At 46.0% G+C, this 24156-nt stretch overlaps 1 protein-coding gene across 2 annotated transcripts in view; it reads left to right on the forward strand.

Annotated features, from left to right (window-relative positions):
* Positions 1-24156, forward strand: part of LLGL1 (LLGL scribble cell polarity complex component 1) — a 48754-nt gene that overhangs the window by 22473 nt on the left and 2125 nt on the right. For both annotated transcript variants that reach the window (XM_088464796.1, XM_088464797.1), the window contains exons 5-21: positions 1565-1723; positions 2696-2858; positions 3078-3213; positions 4097-4151; positions 4276-4430; positions 4768-4985; positions 5318-5385; positions 7581-7734; positions 11432-11536; positions 13081-13373; positions 16365-16518; positions 18209-18362; positions 18734-19017; positions 21765-22029; positions 22708-22822; positions 23421-23509; positions 23681-23804. In XM_088464796.1, the coding sequence (XP_088320922.1) occupies positions 1565-1723; positions 2696-2858; positions 3078-3213; positions 4097-4151; positions 4276-4430; positions 4768-4985; positions 5318-5385; positions 7581-7734; positions 11432-11536; positions 13081-13373; positions 16365-16518; positions 18209-18362; positions 18734-19017; positions 21765-22029; positions 22708-22822; positions 23421-23509; positions 23681-23804 (2691 nt within the window). The remainder of the gene's footprint in view (positions 1-1564; positions 1724-2695; positions 2859-3077; positions 3214-4096; positions 4152-4275; positions 4431-4767; positions 4986-5317; positions 5386-7580; positions 7735-11431; positions 11537-13080; positions 13374-16364; positions 16519-18208; positions 18363-18733; positions 19018-21764; positions 22030-22707; positions 22823-23420; positions 23510-23680; positions 23805-24156) is intronic.

Here is a 24156-nt window from a genome sequence, read left to right on the forward strand (position 1 = left end):
ATACTTACCTATCCACGATCGGGATTTCCAGCGCTGTCGGGCTTCCGCTGCGTCGCACTCTGCTCCTGTCGGGCTGAAGCTGACGGGAATCGAACCGCCGGCCATGCGGCCGGCGCGATTTCATACCCATTCCGTTTATTCTGTAGGTAAGTGTGAGAGCCCATTATTGCCACCCATTGGGAAGGCTTCTGATTTATGTTTAGTTCCTAGTTATGCCTTTTTGGCCCTTTTTGTGAACAAACAAAAATAAATAGCTGTAAGACCACCTTGCGTTTTTTTTTGTTTTTTTTTTAAGGTTTTGTTTTTTTACTATAAAATGCCACCTTTTTAATACGATACGTCCCTCTTTCAGAAAATGATGTAACACTGAGCAGGCTGCCGGTGTGGTCTTTTATATAGTATACCAGTTTTGTTAGTGTCACCCTACATCTCTGCTACAGCCGTATGCACAGAGCTAGCGTGTGACATATATACAAGAGGTGTCAGGTGAGCAAGTCGTCTTGGGTAAATATAAATGTCTTGGTGTAAAATAGAAAAGTAAGGGGAGATAAACAAAACACTCAGCTTGGTGTAAGATGCAACTGGACATAAACCAATATCTCCTCTGCCGTGTGTAGGCATTTTCTAAAGGCCAGAGGATAAAATAGAATTGTTGATGCTCACCATAAAGTCCCTTACTATGGGGGGGGACACTACTACCTGGGGTTTAGAGGACACATTTTGGAGGAGTGGGCACATCTTCAAAACTCCTCCCCCTCTACACATCATCAGCCTGCAGCTCCTCCCTTTTATATGTGCACCCGGCTGGCTGGGCCACACTTTTTTTTTTTTTTTTTTAATCTGTACTTGCAGCTAGATGGTCGCTACCGGGGGCCATGGCTGTTATCGGGATGGCTCATCTCTCTCGACGCGGTTGTCACGGTCCACCGCCCTGATTACCGAGCCCTGTTGATATCATTCGTTAGATGTTGGGCAACGCCTGTAATGCAGCATTTTAGCAGTTTGCCACCTTTTACTGCTAGACTTTATTTTTTTTATGTAGTTTCATAGGCTGAGCGGAACAATGTTCTGTAATCCAGGGCGTGGTCCTATTACCCCTTGACATATTCGAGGTGTGACTGTGTCCCGTTATCTGGAGGATGCGATTCCCTTTTAGCAACTAAAGAAAACTAATTCTATACTTTGGTGATTTTGCGATTGGGGCTGCTCTACTTTAAAATGTATTTTGCTCTTTGTAGTACCCTAACATATTTAACACGTATGTATGTACATACGTTTATATTAGTACTAAACTGGCAGTGATCCGTGTTACTGCACGCTCTACGCGTGTGATCAGGAGCTCCACCAAAGGCTGTAAGCATGATTGCCTGCAGCAGTAACAGTCAATACTAGATCGCCGTTACAGCAGGTCAGGTGACCAGTGTTACAATGAGTTGGCTGCTATAGAGCAAAAATAGGCTTTTAAGGTGGAGAAGCCGTTTTCTCACAGGGATGCTTTGGACAGTTTAGGGCGCAGACTGCTGAGGTTTGATTTTCATTTCTGATTGGCAACTTGTGCTTGCAGCTCTCCTCCAAGTGTCACCCATGTGACTGTGATCTTAGTGGCAGCCTCCTGTGACGTAGCCGGCCTGGGGACAGAAGGAGGCGGCGTTTACTTCCTGCAGATCCCAAGCCTGAAGCTCCTGGAGGATCAGACCTTGCTGCAAGATGAAGTACTGCACAGGTGAGGAGACCTTGGGGTGCAGTTACACCCACTCTTTGCATTGGGCTATTACATTGATCTAAGGACTATGGCCCTCATTCAGACCCACTCGCGAGCGGCTGTCCGCTCGCAAGTGGGTCGATGGTCCCCACTGCGCATGCACACGACGGAGGGAGCTCCGTCGTGCGCATGCGCGAGACACGACGAGCGATTGACTTTCCTTCGCTTGGAGTGTCTCATCAAAGGGGGCGTGCTGTCGATGGTGACTGACAGCACGCCCCCTTTGGTGGGCGTGCCTGCCAGACGTAGGCGTTCCCAAGGGAACGCCTACCGTCTGAAGCTGGCCCCACTGACATCACTAGTGATGTCAGTGGGAGTGATTTTGGCTCTGATAGAGCCAAAATCACTCCTGGCCTTGCGGTTGAAAAACCCAACCGCAGGCTTTTGCTCGCAGTTTCGATGGTCAAGACCATCGCGACCATCATCCTGCACGCTCGTATATGCTATGGGTGGTGACCCACAGCTATACGAGCGTCCAGGAGGACGCTCCATATTAATGGAGGTGGGCCCTGATTCAGAGCAAGCGCTCTGGTCAGAGCGTCCGGCTCTGAATCAGGGCCTATATGTATCAGATCTGCATAAAACCAATACATGAAGATCACTCTTCCATAACCCAAGATCATGGTCTAAAATGAAGACCTGAAAGTAACTTGGCCCTAGAGACCATGGCATTACCTCAATTAAGACCTACACATAACTATGTGTTTGGAGCCCAGCAAAAGGCTTGATTGCCCCAAAGATGATGTTTTTAAGGATGTCTCTTACAGGCAACACTGTTTAGTTTCTGGATTACATTGCTCGGTAAATAGTGCATGTTGGCTATAGCATGTCACTCCCTTAGATGTCTGCTTGTACTTGTTAGATGTTTACGTGTACCCCAAATTCTGATTTCTGCACCCCCTGATCTGTGTTGTGTTTTTTCCTTCTTGGCAGCCTCCCTGATGAATACAGATGTGGGAAAGCCCTCGGCCCGGTGGAATCTTTACAGCAGCATCCACAGCAGCCGGGAAAGATAGTGATTGGCTACAGCCGGGGGCTGGTTGTTTTATGGGACCGGGAGTCCCGGACGGTGGAGCATCTCTTCTTGGGGAACCAGGTGACTGATGTGAGGGGTGTTGTATTGGACTTGCATTACAATGGGCAATCTCCAGAATCCAAAGTTTTCACCATGTTGCAGAAACCAGGATGTAAAAAATGTTTTCTAATTTAATCTCTGCTATAACCTCCCCCTCCTCCCCCCATTGTTATGTCCGTGTGTAGAACATATGTTTATTGCTCTGCGTAGTTCTACATGTTGATGCCTTTGTGTCCACAGCAATTGGAGAGTCTATACTGGGAGAGCAGTGGTATGTCCTTGATCAGCTCTCACAGCGACGGCGGGTACATGGTGTGGCCAATGAACAGTAATTCCCCCACTACATCACAGCCTGTGACTTCTACTATACCGTATGGTGAGTCCAGTTATAGGGTGGTGGGATTGTTGGCATCTTCATCCTTACCTGCAATAGCTTCCTGGCTCGGAAGTGCTTGTGTGTCGGATACACTCGCTGGGGAAGCAGCTGCCCAGCAGTGGCTCCTCTAGTACTGGCTATTAGAAAGCAGATTAAGAATTGCTGACAGCTGGCCTTTCCCTACACCTCGATTGCGGCCATCGGTAGAATGTACTTTCTCCTGTACCAGATGAATATCCATTTAATCCTGTCCTTGATCAGAATGGATGTGGGCAAAACACAGGGTCTAAGCATTATGACAGCACATATATGAAACGCAGCGGCTAAGAGACCCAACCCCCTGCGTGCTATTTTCCTTCAATTAAAGAACCAGTCCTGTAAAGGAGCAGTATTGCCAACATGTAAATGAAAACTGGCGACTTCATAGTCACACATACCAAAGTAAGAGCAATAACTGCTGTCCTTCCTGTGAACTCTTTCTGGAATCCTGTAAGGGGCTCGCAGCCTGTTGTCAGAAGGCCAATCTATCCACCAAAACCTGAGGCCTTGTGCATAGTATTAGATGATACATAAGAGTTTGTGTACTGACATTTGGGGAGATCCGACACCCGCACAAATTAGTAATGTATCTCCTCTTGCTACCTCCGCAGGTAGGAGATCTCTCTTAGGCAGACCTCTCTGTGTAATATGGAAGACGGCCTTCATTGGCTTTACTAGCGTGCGGTAGAGTTGGTGGCCTTATTGGCAGGCTACAGCCGCTGACTATATGGGAATGGGTGGAGACTTGTACACTAATGCACGTTTGGACCTGTTCTAAACTATAGGATGTACAAAGCTTCTAATTGATTGTCGTGTTTTATATATACATTCATTTTTATTCCAGGTCCATTCCCCTGCAAAGCCATCAACAAAATTCAGTGGCAGTCTAGCAGCTCTGGGTATGTATTTTGTTTTTATAAACTTTTTTGTTTTTCTTTGCTGCCTCGAGGGGTGACTGTCAGCTATCTTGTGTAGACCATCTCCTATGGTTAATCTACCTTTCTTTGTTTGTTGTTGTCCCAGGAATCATTACATCATATTCAGCGGGGGCATGCCTCGGGCCAGCTACGGCGACCGGCACTGCGTCACCATCATGCAAGGGAAGACGCTGGTTACCTTAGACTTCACCTCTCGACTCATAGACTTCTTCACTGTGTGCCCACTCCAGAGTGAGGACGGTATGATCCCTTCTCTGCTAGCTCTATTTAAATATATCCCTATTAATCGGATTGTGCCCCCTTTGCTAGGCACCCAGACAGACAAAACACGCACCTAGAATATACACATTACTGTGTGGGGTAAGAGATTACAGCAGGCCTGGCCAACCTGTGGCGCTCCAGTGGTTGTGAAACTACAAGTCCCAGCATGCTTTACCAGCTGATCAGTGGGAGGGTATGCTGGCACTTGTAGTTTCACAACCACTGGAGAGCCACAGGTTGGCCAAGCCTGGATTACAGCACAGGGTAATCTGGTCGCTCCCGTCATTTTGATGTTGTGTCCTGTGCTCCCTTCCAGGTTTGGACAATCCCATTGCTCTGGTCGTCCTGGTGGAAGAAGAGCTGGTTGTCATTGACCTGCAGACCCCTGGCTGGCCCACTATACCTTCACCTTACCTTGCCCCGCTGCACTCCTCCGCCATCACCTGCTCCTATCACATCTCCAATGTCACACTCAAGCTGTGGGAGCGGATCATTCTAGCTGGCGAGCAGCAGAATCCGCAGCTCTCCTCTGCGGTAAGATATGAGCTGCAAAACACCACTACAGCCGTCTAGGGCAGCGGCTTCTAAATCTTTCATTTTGGCTTGGGATCCTCTTTTTTTTTTTTTTGACCTTCTGTATTTTAAAGCGATCTAGTCAAGCCCTGAGAGTCCTGTGCAGTTCTCAGGAGGTTTGCCTGCATCTGGAAAGTGTGAATGCGTTCTTCGTCATTGGTAACTGCAATTCTTTTATAGTCGCTGGCTGTCTGATTACTCTGGTTGTGCGGTCTGGCTGCATTTTGACAGCTGGGATGTTAGTTATTTTTATTATCCTCTCTAAGGTGCTGTAACCTCTTTCTGCCCTCCAGAACTGGCCAATAGATGGTGGAAGGAGTTTGGCCGAAGAACCGTCACAGAGGGGCCTCCTGCTTACTGGGTGAGTTAGGGCAACAGTGATTGGCTATTGACGAAATCTGATCTCCTGCATTAGCACAACAGTGTATGGTGCTTGGGCATGTATGTCATTTCTATCTATTGTAGTCCTATAGCAAGTCCACGTGGCAGGTAATTGCAGTAGATGAATTCGGCACCTCCTTTAGTTTTTTGCGCTGCTCCTCCTCTCCCTTTTATTTTAATAAATCAGCCATACTTTATAGCCATGTTCAGCTGGCGGCTTTGTGTGTCTCTGCAGCTGCCTGTATGCTTTTATATTGAAATGTGATACCAGGTCCAAGTTTTTCTGACACCTATAGCTTATAATCTCTCATACTATGCGCCCCAGACACAGTATAGTACATGATTAACCAACTGTGTCTAAGGAATCTGGAACCTGGTTAACCCATTAAATGCTGTAAGCATGCCCCCTAACCAGTGGGCAGTAGAGCATTGAAGATGTAGCGATCTTATACACCTGATAGGTTCTTGGGGAAAGTATGGCTTCCATGAATATTCAAATTCACCCAAAGGTTGCGGAGTATGGGAAAGGTAGAGAAAGCCCTTGTAATGGAGACGCATCCTTCATGCCGTGAGCAGTAGAAGTGCTGATGCTGGGATCCCCTCTCTGCACCACCGACAGCTGTATAAGACCCATACTATGGTTCAGTAATAAGCATTGCCTACCTGCATCTGGAATGGTGGGGCAGGTCACATGATCCCAAATCCTGCAGGGGGGGAAGCTGCGTCGTGTTTATCTAGAGCCGTAGAGGAGGAAAGAAGACTGATTTGTGTGTGGGCTCAGCGTCTCTTGTATTAATTTGGCAGCTGAGCCAGTACAAACAGAACAATGAAGAATGAGAAAATTGGAAAAAAAGAAGATTTTGGGATTGTAGCAAACCCCAGGAGTCCGGGAGTGTAGGGCTGGGAGTGCCCAGTGGTGTCAGCACGGCTCCAGATGTGTGTGTGGGAGAGGTGAAAAGAGATTTGGGCTGCAGACACTCCCTCGTAAGGGGGAGAGTATTGTGTATGCGGAACTGTACACACTGCCTTGTGTGTCTTATACCCTGATCCCTACTGCCGCTCTGCCCCCTGATGGTGGGTATGGTGCATTGTTTCTAGATTTCCGGGCCTCTCATTAGTCATTGTCAGATAAATGATGTGTATTTTGTACACAACAGTGTTTGTGGGCAAATATTTGAGGATGGGCTGCCATCTCCAGAGTTATTTCAGCTCGATGAAGAGCTGCCTTGGTAGTACCACTGCTTTCTACTGGCTGGCATGACCTCATTGTCATTTATACTGGTTAAGCCCACAAATGGGTTAATGTATTCTGCTCTTAATTATTATTAGTATTAGTATCCTCCTTTATTTATATGGCGCCACAGGGGTTCCGCAGCGCCTTACACAGTACATACACCAATGAGCACACAAGAAATAGTTATTTACAGTACAAACCATGCAGGACAAATACATGATTTATAAACCTTGCAGCATAACACATGCATAAGCGGCATGGCGTCAGCAACCAAGTGTTAGGTGCTGTTGTAAATTAAAGGGAAGGAGAAGTACATTTATGTCATTTATTACATATGGCAATATATTAGATTGCATTGCACCAAATGATGTTAAAATAGAATGGACTTCCTAAACCAGGGGTAGCCAATGTGTGGCACTCCGATTTGCTTTGTAACTACATATCCCAGTATGCCCTGCCACAGTTTTAACATGCCCTTTCAGCAAAACAGCGGCAGTGCATGCTGGGGTGTGTAGTTGCAAAGAAACTGGAGTGTCGCACATTGGCTGCCCCTGCACTTGCTCTGTGTGGTCAGTGCGTGCTACTTGTCCTTATAAAAGGCCATGCTTGCACTTTGTACAATTTTTTTTTTTTTTTTTACCTGACTATTGTGCAAGTATATGTGTGGTTTTTGTTGTTTATTCCTCTAGAACGGAATGTCTCTAACACCTGGCTTTTATATAGTTCAGTGGTTCTTGATCTCAACCCACACTTTTTTCTCAACAGGGTAATGTTTTGAGGCTTCCTGTCTGTGGAAGCAGGTGGGATATAATTGCTGACCCAGCAAAATAGATGAAGTCACCTGTGCATGATTAAACTACTCCAGAAAACATGTCCTGTTGGGGTTACTTGAGGACCGGAGATGGGGAGCCACTGATTTTTTAGATGCATTTGTCTTCCAGGCACGAGGATGGCACGGTCCGGTTCTGGGATGCTTCTGGCGTTGCTCTGCGACCGCTCTACAAGCTGGGAACAGCGGCCATTTTCCAAACAGACTGTGACCACAATGAAAGCTCGAACCAGAGCGGCGATGAGGACTGGCCACCTTTCCGCAAGGTACGGAGAGTTGCTATATGGTATGTTTGGCCTTAGTGCTGTGACCTTTGGGTATCTTCTGGGGCCTTCGTGTCTCTCCTTCGTGTTGCTTCTGAAATGACAACCTGACCTTTTGGGCAGATGCCTAAACTCTGACGTGCACTGGTTTGGTGGCTCACAGGAGGGGAAGGGGCTGGTAGCCAGAAAGCTACTCAGCACTTGGATGTGATCTCTTTAATCTTGGCGCCTACTGGAAGGATTGGCCGGTGCTTTCTAACAGCATCTGGTGCTTGGCTTCCCCCTCCTGCTCTTATGTCAGAGACCCTGCTCCACCCTGCAGCTTGTTCTTCCCACAGGGACACTGACTCGCCGGCCACATTTATATCAGCTGTTCCTGCCTGTTTCGCTCCCCGGCCCTGCGTTGCTGTTCCCAGAGGCGCAGTTATAGTTTTCTGGGGTTGTTACACGATTTGGTCACTTCCTATGGCTTTTTTATTGCACATTTTATGGAACAAGGACAAGCTTGTTCTCGGAGGGCACATAAATAATGTATATCCTACAGGAATGTGTGATGTACAGGTCACTGCTCATAGGCTTGGCAGGAGAATGCAATCTCTAACATTTATTATGTGGGTGTGGGGATACAGCTAGTGTTATACAGTGTACATGTCTGTGTACGTAGTGTAGGGATACAGCTAGTGTTATACAATGTACATGTGTATGTGGTGTGGGGATACAGCTAGTGTTATACAATGTACATGTGTATGTGGTGTGGGGATACAGCTAGTGTTGTACAATGTACGTGGTGTAGGGGATACAGCTAGTGTTATACAATGTACATGTGTATGTGGTGTGGGGATACAGCTAGTGTTATACAATGTACATGTGTATGTGGTGTGGGGATACAGCTAGTGTTGTACAATGTACGTGGTGTAGGGGATACAGCTAGTGTTATACAATGTACATGTGTATGTGGTGTGGGGATACAGCTAGTGTTATACAATGTACATGTGTACGTGGTGTGGGGATACAGCTAGTGTTATACAATGTACATGTGTATGTGGTGTGGGGATACAGCTAGTGTTATACAATGTACATGTGTATGTGGTGTGGGGATACAGCTAGTGTTATACAATGTACGTGGTGTAGGGGATACAGCTAGTGTTATACAATGTACATGTGTATGTGGTGTGGGGATACAGCTAGTGTTATACAATGTACATGTGTACGTGGTGTGGGGATACAGCTAGTGTTATACAATGTACATGTGTAAGTGGTTTAGAAATACAGCTAGTGTTATACAATGTACATGTGTACGTGGTGTGGGGCTACTGCTAGTGTCATACAATGTACATGGTGTGGGGATACAGCTAGTGTTATACAATGTACGTGGTGTGGGGATACAGCTAGTGTTATACAGTGTACATGTTTACGTGGTACATCCCCACACCACGTACACATGTACATTGTATAACACTAGCTGTATCCCTACACCACGTACATTGTACAACACTAGCTGTAGCCCCACACCACGTACACATGTACATTGTAGAACACTAGCTGTATCCCTACAACATGTACATTGTAGAACACTAGCTGTATCCCCACACCACGTACACATGTACATTGTAGAACACTAGCTGTATCCCTACAACATGTACATTGTAGAACACTAGCTGTATCCCCACACCACGTACACATGTACATTGTAGAACATTAGCTGTATCCCTACACCACGTACATTGTACAACACTAGCTGTATCCCCACACCACGTACACATGTACATTGTATAACACTAGCTGTATCCCTACACCACGTACACATGTACATTGTATATGTGTACGTGGTGTGGGGATACAGCTAGTGTTACACAATGTACATGTGTACGTGATGTGGGGATACAGCTACTGTTATACAGTGTACGTGGTGTGGGGATACAGCTAGTGTTATACAATGTACATGTGTACGTGATGTGGGGATACAGCTAGTGTTATACAATGTACATGTGTACGTGATGTGGGGATACAGCTACTGTTATACAGTGTACGTGGTGTGGGGATACAGCTACTGTTATACAATGTACATGTGTACGTGGTGTGGGGATACAGCTACTGTTATACAATGTACGTGGTGTGGGGATACAGCTAATGTGGTACAGCATACATATGGGGTTATACAACCTATCAGCCATAACACCAAGACCACTGACAGGTGAGGTGGATAACAGTGATTATCCCATTACAATGGCACCTGTCATAGGGTGGGAGATATTAGGCAGTGAGTGATCACTGAGTGCTTGAAGTTGATGAAAGCATGAAAAACAGGATCTGAGCAACTTTGACAAGGGCCAAATTGTGATGGCTAGACTGCTTTGTCAGAGCAGAGAGAGCTGGCGAGAGAGAGAGCAAGCACTAGCGAGTGAGCGGTAGTGAAAGCAAGAGCTAACGCTAGTGTGTGAGAGATCTAGGTAGGTAGATATTCATCTATCTATATAATCTGCAAAATCCATCAGCAGCCTCCTACAAAAAATGTGACCGGTAGATGCCGTCTGATCTCCATATTGGCTATATGGAACAATGCCATAAAGTATAGTAAATAGCGGCACTCAGGAAATGGACAGAACGCTGTGGCTCAGAGTGACTGCTTAAATGTGCTAATGACCTTTTATTAGAGAGATGTGTACGTACATCCAGCTCTCCAATAAAACTCGCACAGCTATGCCTGAAGACAGTACAATACTGAAATGTTGATCTTATGCTATATATTGTGTAAGTTTTTTTCTTTTTATTCAAATTGTCACTAAAGACCTAATATTTACTGTAAATCGCTCTCTTGACCTAATCTGTTTTATTGTGTATCTACTATTGCTCTAGCTTGCCGGTTCCTTTGTATTTTCCAACATTGTATTTTCTTCTGGATCCCTGCTTCTGTTCCTGTCTTGTCTATGGAGAAATCATAGTCTCAGGATTAACCAGCAACAGTGACACTTGCAGGCTGGAGAATGTAGTGCACAATACACAGCTTGCGAAACAAAACCTGACCATAATTATAGGGGATGTAGTCTGGAAGCCAACGGTCTAAATGCCGACCGCTGGCCTCCAGACTGCTTTATCACGACTAGAGACGAATGACAGGCATCTAAATCTAGACGCCTGTCATTTGCCCGACGCCGTGAAACCGGCGCACGGCATCCCGATTGAGCGGATGCCGGGCGCTGCAGCGGACATCCGAGGGGGGGAGTGTTAGGTTTAGGGCTCCCGGGGGGGGGGGGGGGACTTAGGGTTAGGCACCCCCTGGGAGGTTAGGGTTAGGCTAGGGGGGAGGGAGGGTTAGGATTAGGCACCCCCAGGGGGCGGTTATGGTCAGGCATCCCCCCCCTGGGAACTTGGGTTTAGGCAGTGGGGATGGGGGGGTTAGGTTTAGGCACAGGGAGGGAGGTTAGGGTTAGGCACCCCTAAGGAGGGTTAGGGGGGTTAGGTTAGTAAATACTTACCTTTAGGACGATCGGGATTTCCTCCTTTGTCGGCCAGCCGCTGTCGGGAATTGAACCGCCATGCGGCCGACGGCAATACATATCGCACCCAGTGCCAGGACGTACATGTGATCTTTGCTAATAAGTATTTTGTATAATATAAATATTTTTATTTTGTAGGAGAGTCGGCAGCTGTCTTGTCACACAGTGTTAATGCTATACTTTGGATTGTGTATTCTCTATAGGTGGGATGCTTCGACCCATATAGTGATGACCCCCGATTGGGCATTCAGAAGATCGCTCTCTGCAAGTACAGCGGCAAAATGGTGGTGGCAGGAACCGCAGGACAGGTACGGTAATTCGATGTGAAATGTATGAATAAGCACTCCAATAAGCCAGGGGAGTATGTCTGTGTGCATCACTGAAAATGGAAAGAATAAAGCTAATCCTAGCATATGTTTCTCTGTATTGGATTTTTTTTTTTTTTTTTTTTTTTTTATATATATAAGGTAAACTGCATATAAATGGATTTGCAATGTGGGTCTGACCAATGTTTCATGTCGTGAAGACATGGGCACTGATTTCATAAATTCATTATATTGAAACTAGTAGTATGGACCTGGCTGGGTCACCCTATCCCTGCTCCGCTATAATACCTACCTGTGCTGACACTGCTCTCCGCTCCTGGTCTGTTTTACTGGGTCACCCTATCCCTGCTCTGCTGTAATACCTACCTGTGCTGGCACTGCTCTCTGCTCCTGGTCTGTTCTGCTGGGTCACCCTATTCCTGCTCCGCTGTAATACCTACCTGTCCTGACACTGCTCTCCGCTCCTGGTCTGTTCCGCTGACTCACCCTTTTCCTGCTCTGCTGTAATACCTACCTGTCGGCACTGCTCTCTGCTTCTGGTTTGTCCCGCTTCCACTGCACACCTCCATCTCAAGACATGGGATTGCCAGTTTATTCAGGACTATGCTTAAAAACCCAAAAGGGTCCTTGGTGTAAAAGTATTTACTGGCTGTCCTGCTACATTCTCTATCCTCTGACACAACCTGGGGAGTAAGTGTCGTAATGCTGACGTCTGAGGCTTGCAGGAAGATGGTTGCTACACACGGCAGGCTTAGGGCATGTAGTGCTGCTGTGGTCACGGCAAAGGAGGGTGTTGAAAAAGATATCTTTCACATCCCTGAAGGGAACGAGATAAATGGGCAACATTAGTGGCTTATACTGTGACTAATCTCAGTGTTGTTGAATGGTAACAAGTTGTTTGAAAAGGGACACACTTTTTTTTATAATGCAGAAAGTGTTAGTAAATACAGAGATTGGAGGGTTCAGCTGCCCAGATCTCACCCATCTTTAAATCCATAAACATGGAGGGGGGGGGGGATTGGTGGAACAGGCTGCTTTATTCTTTTAAGAAAGCTAAAACTTATTGGGCTTCCATATTCTTCCTGGACTTTGTAAGAGTTAAATAATGCACAATCATCTAGAAGTGCAGATTTTATTAGGTACACCTGTATGTAGAATCCACCTTTTTTTGGCGTTCTGGAAAGGTGGATTTATGCCAGAGCCAGAACCGCAAAGTATTTCTTGGTGGTGGTTGGATGGGGGAAAAAAAATACACAGATTAGCTATTATTTAAATAAAATAAAGCCCGGTATTTTGTGACCAGCCCAAAAATGGGCTCAGCAGTGAAGAGGTGACATGTCATCCAGGTGAAATGGATGCTCCCACTCATATCGACAAACTGAGATGATCTGTACAGAGAAGAATATTTTATGTCAAACCCCGTATTGATCCACCGCTTTCCTTTTATAAGCCACAAACCTATTGTACGGATTGTGCGGTCTCCTATCGATGACCAGTGCCTCTTTCATTGTGTCTGCCTGTTCTAGGTTCTTGTGATGGATCTGAGTGATGAGAAATCTGATCACGTGATCAGCGTGGCCTCTGTTGACCTCCTACAAGACCGAGAAGGCTTCACGTGGAAAGGGCACGACAGGCTGACACCAAGAAACGGTTCCCTCTTTTTCCCGTCTGGATTCCAGACCACCATGCTGGTACAGTGTGTGCCGCCGGCTGCGGTCACCGCTGTCACGCTACACTCAGAGTGGAATCTGGTGGCTTTCGGTACCAGCCATGGTTTCGGGCTCTTTGACTATCACCGGCGAAGTCCCGTGCTCGCCAGGTAACCATTAATTTCACTTGCCGTGTTCTCGTGACCTGCTATGGCTCATCAGGAAAAATGGTCCCGGAATTGGATTTCCTAATATACAGTGCACCTGGAAAGTATTCACAGCGCATAACTTTTTCCACATTGTTATGTTACAGCCTTATTCCAAAATGGAATAAATTCATTTTTGTCCTCCAAAATTCTACACACAATACCCCATAATGACAACGTGTAAAAAGTTTTAAGAAATCGCATGTACATAAGTATTCACAGCCTTTGCCATGAAGCTCAAAATTGAGCTCAGGTGCATCCTGTTTCCACTGATCATCCTTGAGCTGTTCCTACAGCTTAATTGGAGTCCAACTGTGGTAAATTCAGTTGATTGGACATGATTTTGAAAGGCATACACCGGTCTATATAAGGTCCCACACGTGACAGTGCATGTCAGCACAAAGCAAGCATGAAATCCAAGGAATTGTCTGTAGACCTCCGACAAATCTGTGGAAGGGTACAGAAAAATCTGCTACTTTGAAGGTCACAATGAGCACAGTGGCCTCCATCATCCATAAATGGAAGAAGTTCGGAACCACCAGGACTCTTCCTAGAGTTGGCCGTCCGTCTAAACTGGGGGAGAAGGGTCCTAGTCAGAGAGGTGACTAAGAACCTGATGGTCACTCTGTCAGAGCTACAGCATTCAGAAAGACAACCATCTCTGCAGCAATCCACCAATCAGGCCTGTATGGTAGAGTGGCCAGACGGAAGCCACTCCTTAGTAAAAAGCACATGGCAGCCCGCCTGGAGTTTGCCAAAATGCACCTGAAGGACTCTCAGACCATGAGAAACAAAATTCTCTGGTCTGATGACACAAAGATTGAACTCTTTGGCGTGAATGCCAGGCGCTATGTTTGGAGGAAATCGGGCACCACTGATCACCATGCCAATACCATCCCTATTAGTGAAGCATGGTGGTGGCAGCATCATGCTGTGGGGATGTTTTCAGCGGCAGGAACTGGGAGAATTGTCAGGATAGAGGGAAAGATGAATGCAGCATTGTACAGAGACATACTGGATGAAAACCTGCTCCAGAGCGCTCTTGACCTCAGACTGGGGCAACTGTTCATCTTTCAGCAGGACACCGACCCTAAGCACACAGCCAAGATTTCAAAGGAGTGGCTTCAGGACAACTGTGAAGGTCCTTGAGAGGCCCAGCCAGAGCCCAGACTTGAATCTGATTGAACATCTCTGGAGAGATCTGAAAATGGCTGTGCACGGACACTTCTCATCTAACCTGATGGAGCTTGACCGGTGCTGCAAAGAGGAATGGGCGAACCTGCCCAAAGATAGGTGTGCCAAGCTTGTGGCATCATAGTCAAAAAGACTTGAGGCTGTACTTGCTGCCAAAGGTGCATCAACAATTTATTGAGCAAAGGTTGTGAATACTTATGTACATGTGATTTCTTAGTTTTTTGGGTTTTTTTTTTATTAAATTTGCAAAAATCTCAAACTTTTTACGTATTGTCATTATGGGGTATTGTGTGTAGGATTTTGAGGACAAAAATGAATTTTCTTCCATTTTGGAATAAGGCTGTAACATAACAAAATGGGGAAAAAGTGAAGCATTATGAATATTTTCCGGATGCACTGTAGAAGTAAAACAAAAAATACCTAAGCCTTTACAATAAGAGTCACTTCTGCTCGAAGACTGTATGATGGAGCTATCATGCTTAAGGGCGAATTCAGTTAGCCGCAAAAAGTGCTGTTTGGAGAAAAGTTTTCGCCGATTTGCGCTCTTCGCCTGTTTTCTTTTCTCTGTACTCAATTCCAGGACGTTTTCGCCTACACGAAAACTTTGCATGGAAAATGATGTGAAGAAGTTTCTCCACATATAGGCAGGCAAAATCACTGTTGGGGTGCAAATGTGTGGATTTGATCCAGAACCCTTTGGAAACCTCCTAATGACTAATCAGTCCAATAACCGTTAATTAAAAAAAGAACGAAAGGGCGAAAATGTAAAAAGTTTTAAAAAGTGGGTCCTGGTATATTGTGGGACTATATGGATGCGACAGGTGTTTTTGAGATTGCAGGAGGCTGCAGCAGGTGTATTATTAAGTTTATGTAAATCTTCATTTTTAGAGACCCCAAAATATACTAGTGCTCATTTTCAGGTACCCCAAATTTAACTACGGTACTTATGCTAGAAAATATTTTTTTCAGAAAAATGTTTTTCCACACACATGCAAATATTCATATAACAGCCCTTTGCCTCAAAATAAGTTCACTAAATACCTTTTTATTAGGGTTACTACTACTATTCTATATTGATGGGTCACTGAAGCTTTTTATGGGGTACAGACCGATTTCCCCCCAAAAAGATGTCCTCTTCGCTAGTTTCTTTGTTAAACATTCGCCTATCCGCTTTTTCGCCTGTTTTACAATTGAATAGGGCGAAAAGCGGGGACGCGCATGGAGAATACATTGCATCAAAGCAGGCGAATGAGGCGATTCATTCCGCTCTTTGCCAGACGTCACTTTTCGCGGCTAATTGAATTCAGTCCTTGGTGATTAGAAGACAATGTTCATTAAAACTGCTTTTTGTCCTCTGTTCCGTCGATATGTATTAATGTTACCATATTTCCTTGGTCTCTTCTCCTTTGTAAATGGCATATTGAGAGAGGGTTGCACTGTATGTATCTTCCATTGTTTTCTAAGCAGCTTCAGTTTCTGCCAGCAATTACTTAAATCAATAACGTAGCTTGTTGTCCCAGTCTGCCAGTGTTTGTCCTGGGGAAAAAAAGCTTAAACGTTGTATCTTGATACATTAAGTGGTTTATGGCGAAGCCTCTTTAAATGAGAAAGTGGTTTGTTCGCAGTATAATGTGTCAGGCCGCGGTTGCTTGTTTGGACTCGGCAGGTCCCCGCGGGGACTCCTGTCTTCTGGTTATATAGCAGCGTTGTGCTGTGTTTCAGGAGAAGCTGCTGGGGCTGATACCGGTTCTCTCATTACAGGTGCACCCTGCACCCCAATGACTCGCTAGCCATGGAAGGTCCCCTCTCACGGGTCAAGTCTTTGAAGAAATCTCTCAGACAGTCCTTTAGACGAATAAGGAAGAGCAGAGTGTCCGGGAAGAAGAGACCAAACCCCAGTAACCCGAGTAGCAGGGTAGGTGATGATATGTTACACTGTAAAATATGGCAAGTTATGATATGAGTGATACAGAAATATGTAAATACGTAATATATTCTTCCTCCACTAAGGGGCACAGGGAGCACTCTGGGCATATTTTTGCAGACTCTGGTTTCTGAACTTTCTTCTTTCTTCTTTCTTCTTTCTTCTTTCTTCTTTCTTCTTTCTTCTTTCTTCTTTCTTCTTTCTTCTTTCTTCTTTCTTCTTTCTTCTTTCTTCTTTCTTCTTTTTTCTTTCTTCTTTTTTCTTTTTCTGTATGGCATCTCAATAAACATAAAATCTATAGATAAACAGTTAGCCACATGAAGAAAAAATAATTAAACATATTAAGAGACATAATCAACATCATAATAAAAATATTTCTGTAGTATAGAAATTGGAAGGAACAACCTCTTACATTCCAATAAAGCTACTAAAAAATAACTAATAGAGTAAAAAGAAAAGATGAAGTAGAAAAGTAGGGTAAAGGGGAAGGGAAAGAAAATATAAGCGAGCCGCGAAGACATAATAATTATAATAAAAAAATAAATAGGAGCAAAATTATAGATCGCGTGAGGCCAGGAAGGGTAACCGCCTGAGAGGAGTACTAGGGGGTGACCAAATTGAGTGAAACCTCTCCACTGAATTATTCAAATCACTGGTAGTGTACTCCATCTTAGTCTGAACTTTTTTTTTTTTTTTTTTGGCTTTGTCTAAAAGTTTTGCTTCCGTGACTAGAAATATTGATTTTTAACTTTTTGTTTCTAGGGTGCCACAGTGTTTGCAGCGCCTTACAATGAGGGGGAGGGGGGTGGGGGTAGAGGGGTTGAAAGGGGAGATGCACTATGCCTTGAGAAGCAAGGAGTCTCCTTGGGGGTGGGGGAGCAAATCTCAATCCATGAGCCTGTACCCTCAATGCATGTGGGGCAGACCGGATCAGAGTCACTGGAGGGAAGGATGGAGACGGGGGTGGCAGTGATAGAACTGGGGAAGAGGGCCTTGTACGTGAGGGCATACAGTCTATGTAAGTAAGATGACCAGGAGGGTGGCTGGTCAGAGGTACTGAGTAGAGTTATGAGGGCTGATAGGTTTGTATGAAGTAGATAGTCTTGAGTGCTCGCCTTAAGGTCTGGAGGCTCGCCGATAGTCTGATAGAGCGGTGGAGTGTCTTCAAGAGCAGAGGGCCAGCACAGGAGAAGTATTGGAGGCAGGGGTGAGAGGAGGTGAGGCGACCGTCTGTGTAGGAGCGGACGGGGCGGCAGCCAGTGTGGACAGAAATGAGGTTGGAATTATAGGGGAGAGTGGAGCAATTGAGGGCTTTATATATTCCATCTTTGTACCAGAACATGCCAAGTAGTTCTAGTACGGTTTCTTGTATATAATTTGCTACATACTGTATAGGTTAAGCAACGCTGAATTTAAATGAATTGCACTGTACGGTTTTAATGGTCCACGGTAGAATTTCTGTTAGGAAAGTACAGTAACCGTGCACAAGAGACTCGGTCCATTCTAGGGTACGCTTGTCCCCTCCAAGATAGATGCTTTCCTACTGAAATGAGGCTTTGCCTAGGTGGTGTCACACAAGCAGCATTATGTTTTTGTATGACTGAGGCAGATGTTTGCACCATTATGAGTAATGTATCCCCTTTGTCGTGGGGCCTGACGCTCTTCTTTTGTGTGTTGCCAGCTCCAAGAGGCTAACGCCCATCTGGCTGAGCAAGCCAGCCCCCACGACCTGGATATAGCACCGGTGCAGCGGAGGATTGAGCCACGTTCGGCAGACGACTCGCTGTCTGGTGTTGTTCGCTGCTTGTATTTTGCTGACACATTCCTACGGGACGGTAATGATCCCTCATCTTGAGTCCTTTAATGTTTCAGCATCCGGAAATAACCCAATGACCCTTCTAACTGTGTATTTCGCTTTAGTTGCTGTTAGGGAGCATTTCAAATGGTAGATAAGTATTGTACTGGTTTCATTCACATGCAATGGTTGAAGTCTCTGGGATGCTCCCTCCCATATAGTATTTATATAGCTTAGTGTCCATTGTTTTCTTACCCAGGCCAATATAAGCTAAATTAAATTTAAAAAGAAACATAACCTTTTGGATCTAGCCAGAGGGAAATATCAGGTTTCCCAATGACAAAAGCATAATCTCCATGATTTACTTGCTGTAATAATGTCCCAATATTCTCCTAATCCCCCTCCTCGCAGCTGTACACCACGGCCCCACAATGTGGGCAGGCACCAACTCTGGCTCCGTGTTTGCATACGCTCTGGACGTCCCATCAAGGGAGAAGTTCCTGGACCGCTCGACGGAGGCTGTTCTGGGGAAGGAGATTCAGCTCATGCATCGAGCTCCAGTGGTTTCGATAGCCGTCCTCGATGGGCGGGGCAACCCTCTACCGGAACCCCTGGAGGTGTCACGTGACCTGGCGAAAGCTCCTGACATGCAGGGTACACACTCTGTGCTCATTGCGTCTGAGGAGCAGTTTAAGGTGAGCTCTGATGTCTGTGCGCCAGAAAACAAGTAACCACAGCAGTTGCTGTGACTTTTGTAGTTTATATTGTTTATATTGTCCATTCCAATCCCTGGTTCATTCTCGCCAGAAAGCTCTGATGTAAGATACTTTACCGTAGTTGCTCACAGCGACTATTTACTTGCAGTATGATTGACAGTGGGGGAGCGTTTGGGGGATGTTTCTGAGTGTTGGCAAAGAACGCAGGCGTATGGCATTCATTTCGGGGACGTCACAGCCTGCATCTGTGGTCCCGTACGCAAGGAAAAACCCCTTCGGTATCTCTGTTCCTGCTCCCATTCTGTAGGACCATAGGGTTATTCAGAAGATCGATATTCAAAGGATCTGTGAACGATGCTTCGTCTGTGTACGCAGATACTTGGACTTGCAAAGTTGCAGGTGGGCGTCTCAATAAATTTCTTGGCGGCTGTGACATTTTCGCACCGCAGCGTGAATCGGACCCTATGTGCTATATTGCTATGGGACCTAATGCAAGCTATCAAGAAATCCTCAATATTTCTGAGACTCCACCGATCCTGCAGCCCCGTACAGGCAGCAATACACCAACAGCAGTGTATCGTGTACATCGTACATATTCAGCGGCCTGCACTCTTGCTCCTATGTGTATCAGATCTGAGAAAATAACAATTATAAAGGACGACTGGAGCATATTGTAAAGAGCTGTTTCATGATGACAGGAGAAGGAGAGCACTTACATACGGGAGGGGTTGGGACAAACTGAGACTTTGGTGGTGGGAACCAAGTGATTGGGGCAGATGAAGCATGAGGTGGGCACTATCTTGGGGTGGAACATTTAAACATTGGAGTTTGGGGAGAGTCTGGTCAGGGGGGAGCAGTGTGGGTGGTAGACGGATGTGTAACGAGAAAAGCAATGGGCCAAGTACAGAGACATGAAAGACGCCATATGATAGTGGAAGCGGACAGCATGCAGCAGAGGAAGAGGATCCTCCTGAGTGAGCCATCGGAGAAGTAGGGCGTAAGCAAGGAAAGAGTAGTGCAGCAGCGAAGGCCAATGGAGTAAAGGGTGTCAGTTAGGGGACTTTGTGGAAGCGCTGGAGAGGTCAAGAAGTAGGAGTCTTGAGAAGAGAGACGGAACCCCACAGGTAATGCGTCAAGAGAACGTTATCAAACTGTTGTAGCCTTGAAGAGTAAGGCATGCAGTAGCTGGAGAGAGTTGGGTTTGAGAGATGGTCCCTTCACAAGGGGGTTGGTGAGTGCATGTTTGAAAGATGGAAGGGAAGCTGTCGGTAAAGAGGGACCAATTTAACTGTTGTGTTAGGTGACGGCAAGTGTCAGGGGAGAGAATGCAGAGACAGTGGATGGGAGCAGGGTTGAAGAGGAGTGTGAGGACTTCTGCGTCCATGACCGGAGGGGTGTCCAGATGGAAGCTCGACAATGAAGAGGTCGACATCAGATGGTTGACTGGGAATAGGTCGACAGGTACAAATGGTTGACTGGTTTAAAAGGTTCACAGGTTCAAAAGGACGACACACATTGGTCAACACAAAAATGGTCGACTTTTTTTTTTTTCCAACAGGGTTAGGGAGGGGACGGTTAGGGTTAGGTAGTGGGGGGGAGGGTTAGACTAGGGTTATGTTTAGGCACCGGGGGAGGATTGGGAACCAGGGAGAGGGTTTTGACAGAGACAAGTCTCTGAGGAAACGGCCGGACGTACAAGGGCTGAGAAACGCGGTAGACCACTTTTGTTTCACATCCACTTTATGGACTGCACACGAGCTCCATACGGACTTCATTAAGACCACCTATCACGGCGGCTCTGAACCATTCTGCCGACCATCTGACGGAGGTCGGAGTTTATCAGCACGGCTTCTCTATTACGGCCGCTCACCAGCTGACACTGGGTTCATTATTCTTCCCGGCTCTCCTGCATACGGAGCTCCGATAGCCGACAGCAGAGGATAACTGGTACCGCTGCTTACAGGACGTAGCACGGACCGGTCCTCAGACCTCTATTGAGCGGCTTCACACCAGTGGTTATTCCTGATTGAACCTTCCTTGCCACCGCACTTTACACTTATTCTCCTACATTGGTAGAAGGTTAGAACATCCATTGTACAACGGCATTCCGGACATTGCCTTCTGTTTTCAAGTGAAGTCTCAACCGGGAGCTACAACTTTAAGGTCAGCCTGTATTGTGCACAATACCACCGCTAATATACTTGTACCAGGATTATTTTCACTGGTTTTACCTCTATTATTCAAGACTATTACTATACCTCGTTCCACAGATAGAGGTGCATTAATAATTTATTATAACATCAATACAATATTTAATATTTTGTGCTTTATTGAACCTTAATACATGTACATGTTTTATTGATGTCAACAGTGTTCAGTTCATTATATATATTATATATTATATTGTGATACATTGCTAGTTTTAATTTTTTTATTAAGAATAAATCACCATTTATTATTTGTTACATCTCATTGCGCTTTCATCCATTTCTGCATTTTTTTGGGTTTCCCACCTGAGTGGCTAGTTACCACTCATAGAGAGCAGCAGGTAGATTAACAATACTTCACATCATTCCTTTTAACCACAGCGCCTTTCATTGTTGATATTTTAGTGTATATACTTAGTATATAATTGATCATCTGTCTTGCGGTCTAACATAAAGCGTTAGATTTCTGGGCTGACTGGCCAAGCTGTGTGTGTGCCCTTACTTCTGCTTTCTCTTCAGGTATTCACGTTGCCTAAAGTCAGTGCAAAAACTAAATTCAAGCTGACTGCCCATGAGGGCTGCAGGGTACGCAAGGTGGCACTGACCAACTTTACAAGTGCGACTTCTGATGATTACTCTGAGAACTGCCTGACCTGTCTAACCAACTTGGGAGACATCCACGTGTTCAGTGTCCCCGGGCTGCGGCCTCAAGTGCGTTACGACTGCATCCGCAAAGAGGACATCAGCGGGATTGCGTCGTGTGTCTTCACAAAGTACGGCCAAGGTGAGAGGAATCTGTCCTCCATGTCCTATATGGTCTGTGTGGATCCGGAGTTCTGATTCAGACCCGTTCGCTAGGATGCGTAGACGAACGATATTTGCAATCTGCTCATGCGCAAACCTCAGCGAGAGATCGGGAAGCGTACACTCGCCCAGCATAGACAGCCCAGCTGAATGAGTGACAAGTCGAGCCATGTTTGGGTAGTGATAGGGGCAGGCCACTAGAAACTGGGGAATGTATGTGCGAACGAAGGCGTGCCCGAGTGTCCCTACGCTGTTTCAGAGGTATGCATAATTATCAGGCAGCGTTATTATACACGTCACCTGGTTGAAATACTGAAGTGATCGCAGTGCTTGCGGCAGGGTATGGTCAACCTCAAGCGCTGAGATCGCATCCGATGGTGCTCGATGTACCAATGGTTTCAAGCACTTCCAGGAGATGACTTGTGCAGGTGGGCGTCTGTGTATGCAGACGCCCACCCGTTATTCATAAAAGTGATCGCACGCCAAGACTAGTGGGCGTGCTAATGACTTGACGTGTGCGTTTGCCTGTCTTGCTGGGCGTGCGCTGGATTTGCATACGCAAGGCGCGAACGTATCTAGCGAGCGGGTCCGAATGAGCCGCTTAGTGGCTCCCGTTACCCTATATTCAATCTCTTAATAACCTTTTCTCCTTTTTCAGGATTCTACCTGATCTCTCCATCAGAATTTGAAAGATTTTCACTCAGTGCCAAAAACATCACAGAGCCGTTATGTCAGGTGGAATTCGAAAGGCCCCACGACCATTCCTACCATAGGTGAGGGGTTGCTGTTTTGGTTATAACTTGCGTGTTTTGCGTTCACTTTCTGGACCCCATATTTTAAATGGGCTCAGTACGTAATGTTGACAGTCACTAGGTCCACAGGGACTATGCTGGTAAGACCATGCTGATCCCGACATGGGCATAATGCTACTTAGAGCATTTTCACTGTAAGCGGCATGTCTGGTTTCAAGATATAAGAAATTGACCCGTCACCGGCATTCTCATGCTGACCACATATACACTTTTAAATATAGACAAAATAATCTGTGAGATGCGTGTTTTGTCTGCTGCTTGCCCCCCGGAAAATCCTAAATGAGATCGGTAGGGGAGGGACTCCTGCTTTATGGTACAGATATATGGGGGCACTGTAAGATCTACCCTGATGGTTGAAGACTCGCAGTAATGGAAATTGAACTATAAGCTAATATATGTAACGTAGACTGGTGACCTACACAAAACTGTCCCCTGAAATAATCGTGAACCGAGCCCGAGCGGCTCATCTGCATAATGGATCCGCCCACAAAATGGCGGCCTGCTCTGGTGCCCTTCAATGAAATGCACAAACCTTGACCTCCCTATTCTTTTATTTCAGTAATAAGGACCCCTTATCTCCAAAAAACAACCAGGCCAACGGGACACATGTACCTAGGGAGTGTGATGGGGACCAGCGCATGTCTGAAGGTGAGTAAGGGTCACTAAGGAGACCGTTTTACTTGAAACGCGTTGTCCCTTGGCAGATCAGACTGTATCAGTTCCTGCCCAGGGGGAGGGGGAATGGATAGTTCTGTGCCTTGTGACTTCTCCTTTTTCCCTTCAGAGTCCGATGTCACCTCTCCAACTTTTCTTACGTAGGACTCTCCTGCCAGCACACGTGCGCCTTTTCCCCCTCCCCTCTGGACTCTCCCTTGAACAGCAGAGACACCACCTTGGATACGACCGGGGACATCACAGTGGAGGATGTGAGGGATTTGCTGGGGTGAGACCTGTTTTTATATTTACTGACTCTGGCATCACAGGTTCGGTTGTAAATTAACGCCCTCTATTAGTACATCGAATGTCTGTTATCTCGTGCAGTCGTCACTAAAATGCGCGCACCGGGGGAAAATTAAAAGCTCAGCTGGAATTAAAGCTGGGTACACACCAATACAATCGTCGGGCCGTTCTTATGATGTGGAGAGAACGGCCGTTGTATAGGTGTGTTCGCTGTCCCGCTAGTGAATGATTGGTCAACCATGTTTTTCGCACACCTTACTCCACTCCATGCTGGCAAATGGCTGTTTTTATTTTACTGTGAAATTAAATTGACAATGAGCAATTCTTACACAGGT

The sequence above is a fragment of the Taudactylus pleione genome, unplaced genomic scaffold (genome assembly GCF_031769625.1).
Source record: "Taudactylus pleione unplaced genomic scaffold, aTauple2 ptg000061l, whole genome shotgun sequence".
NCBI lineage: Eukaryota > Metazoa > Chordata > Amphibia > Anura > Myobatrachidae > Taudactylus > Taudactylus pleione.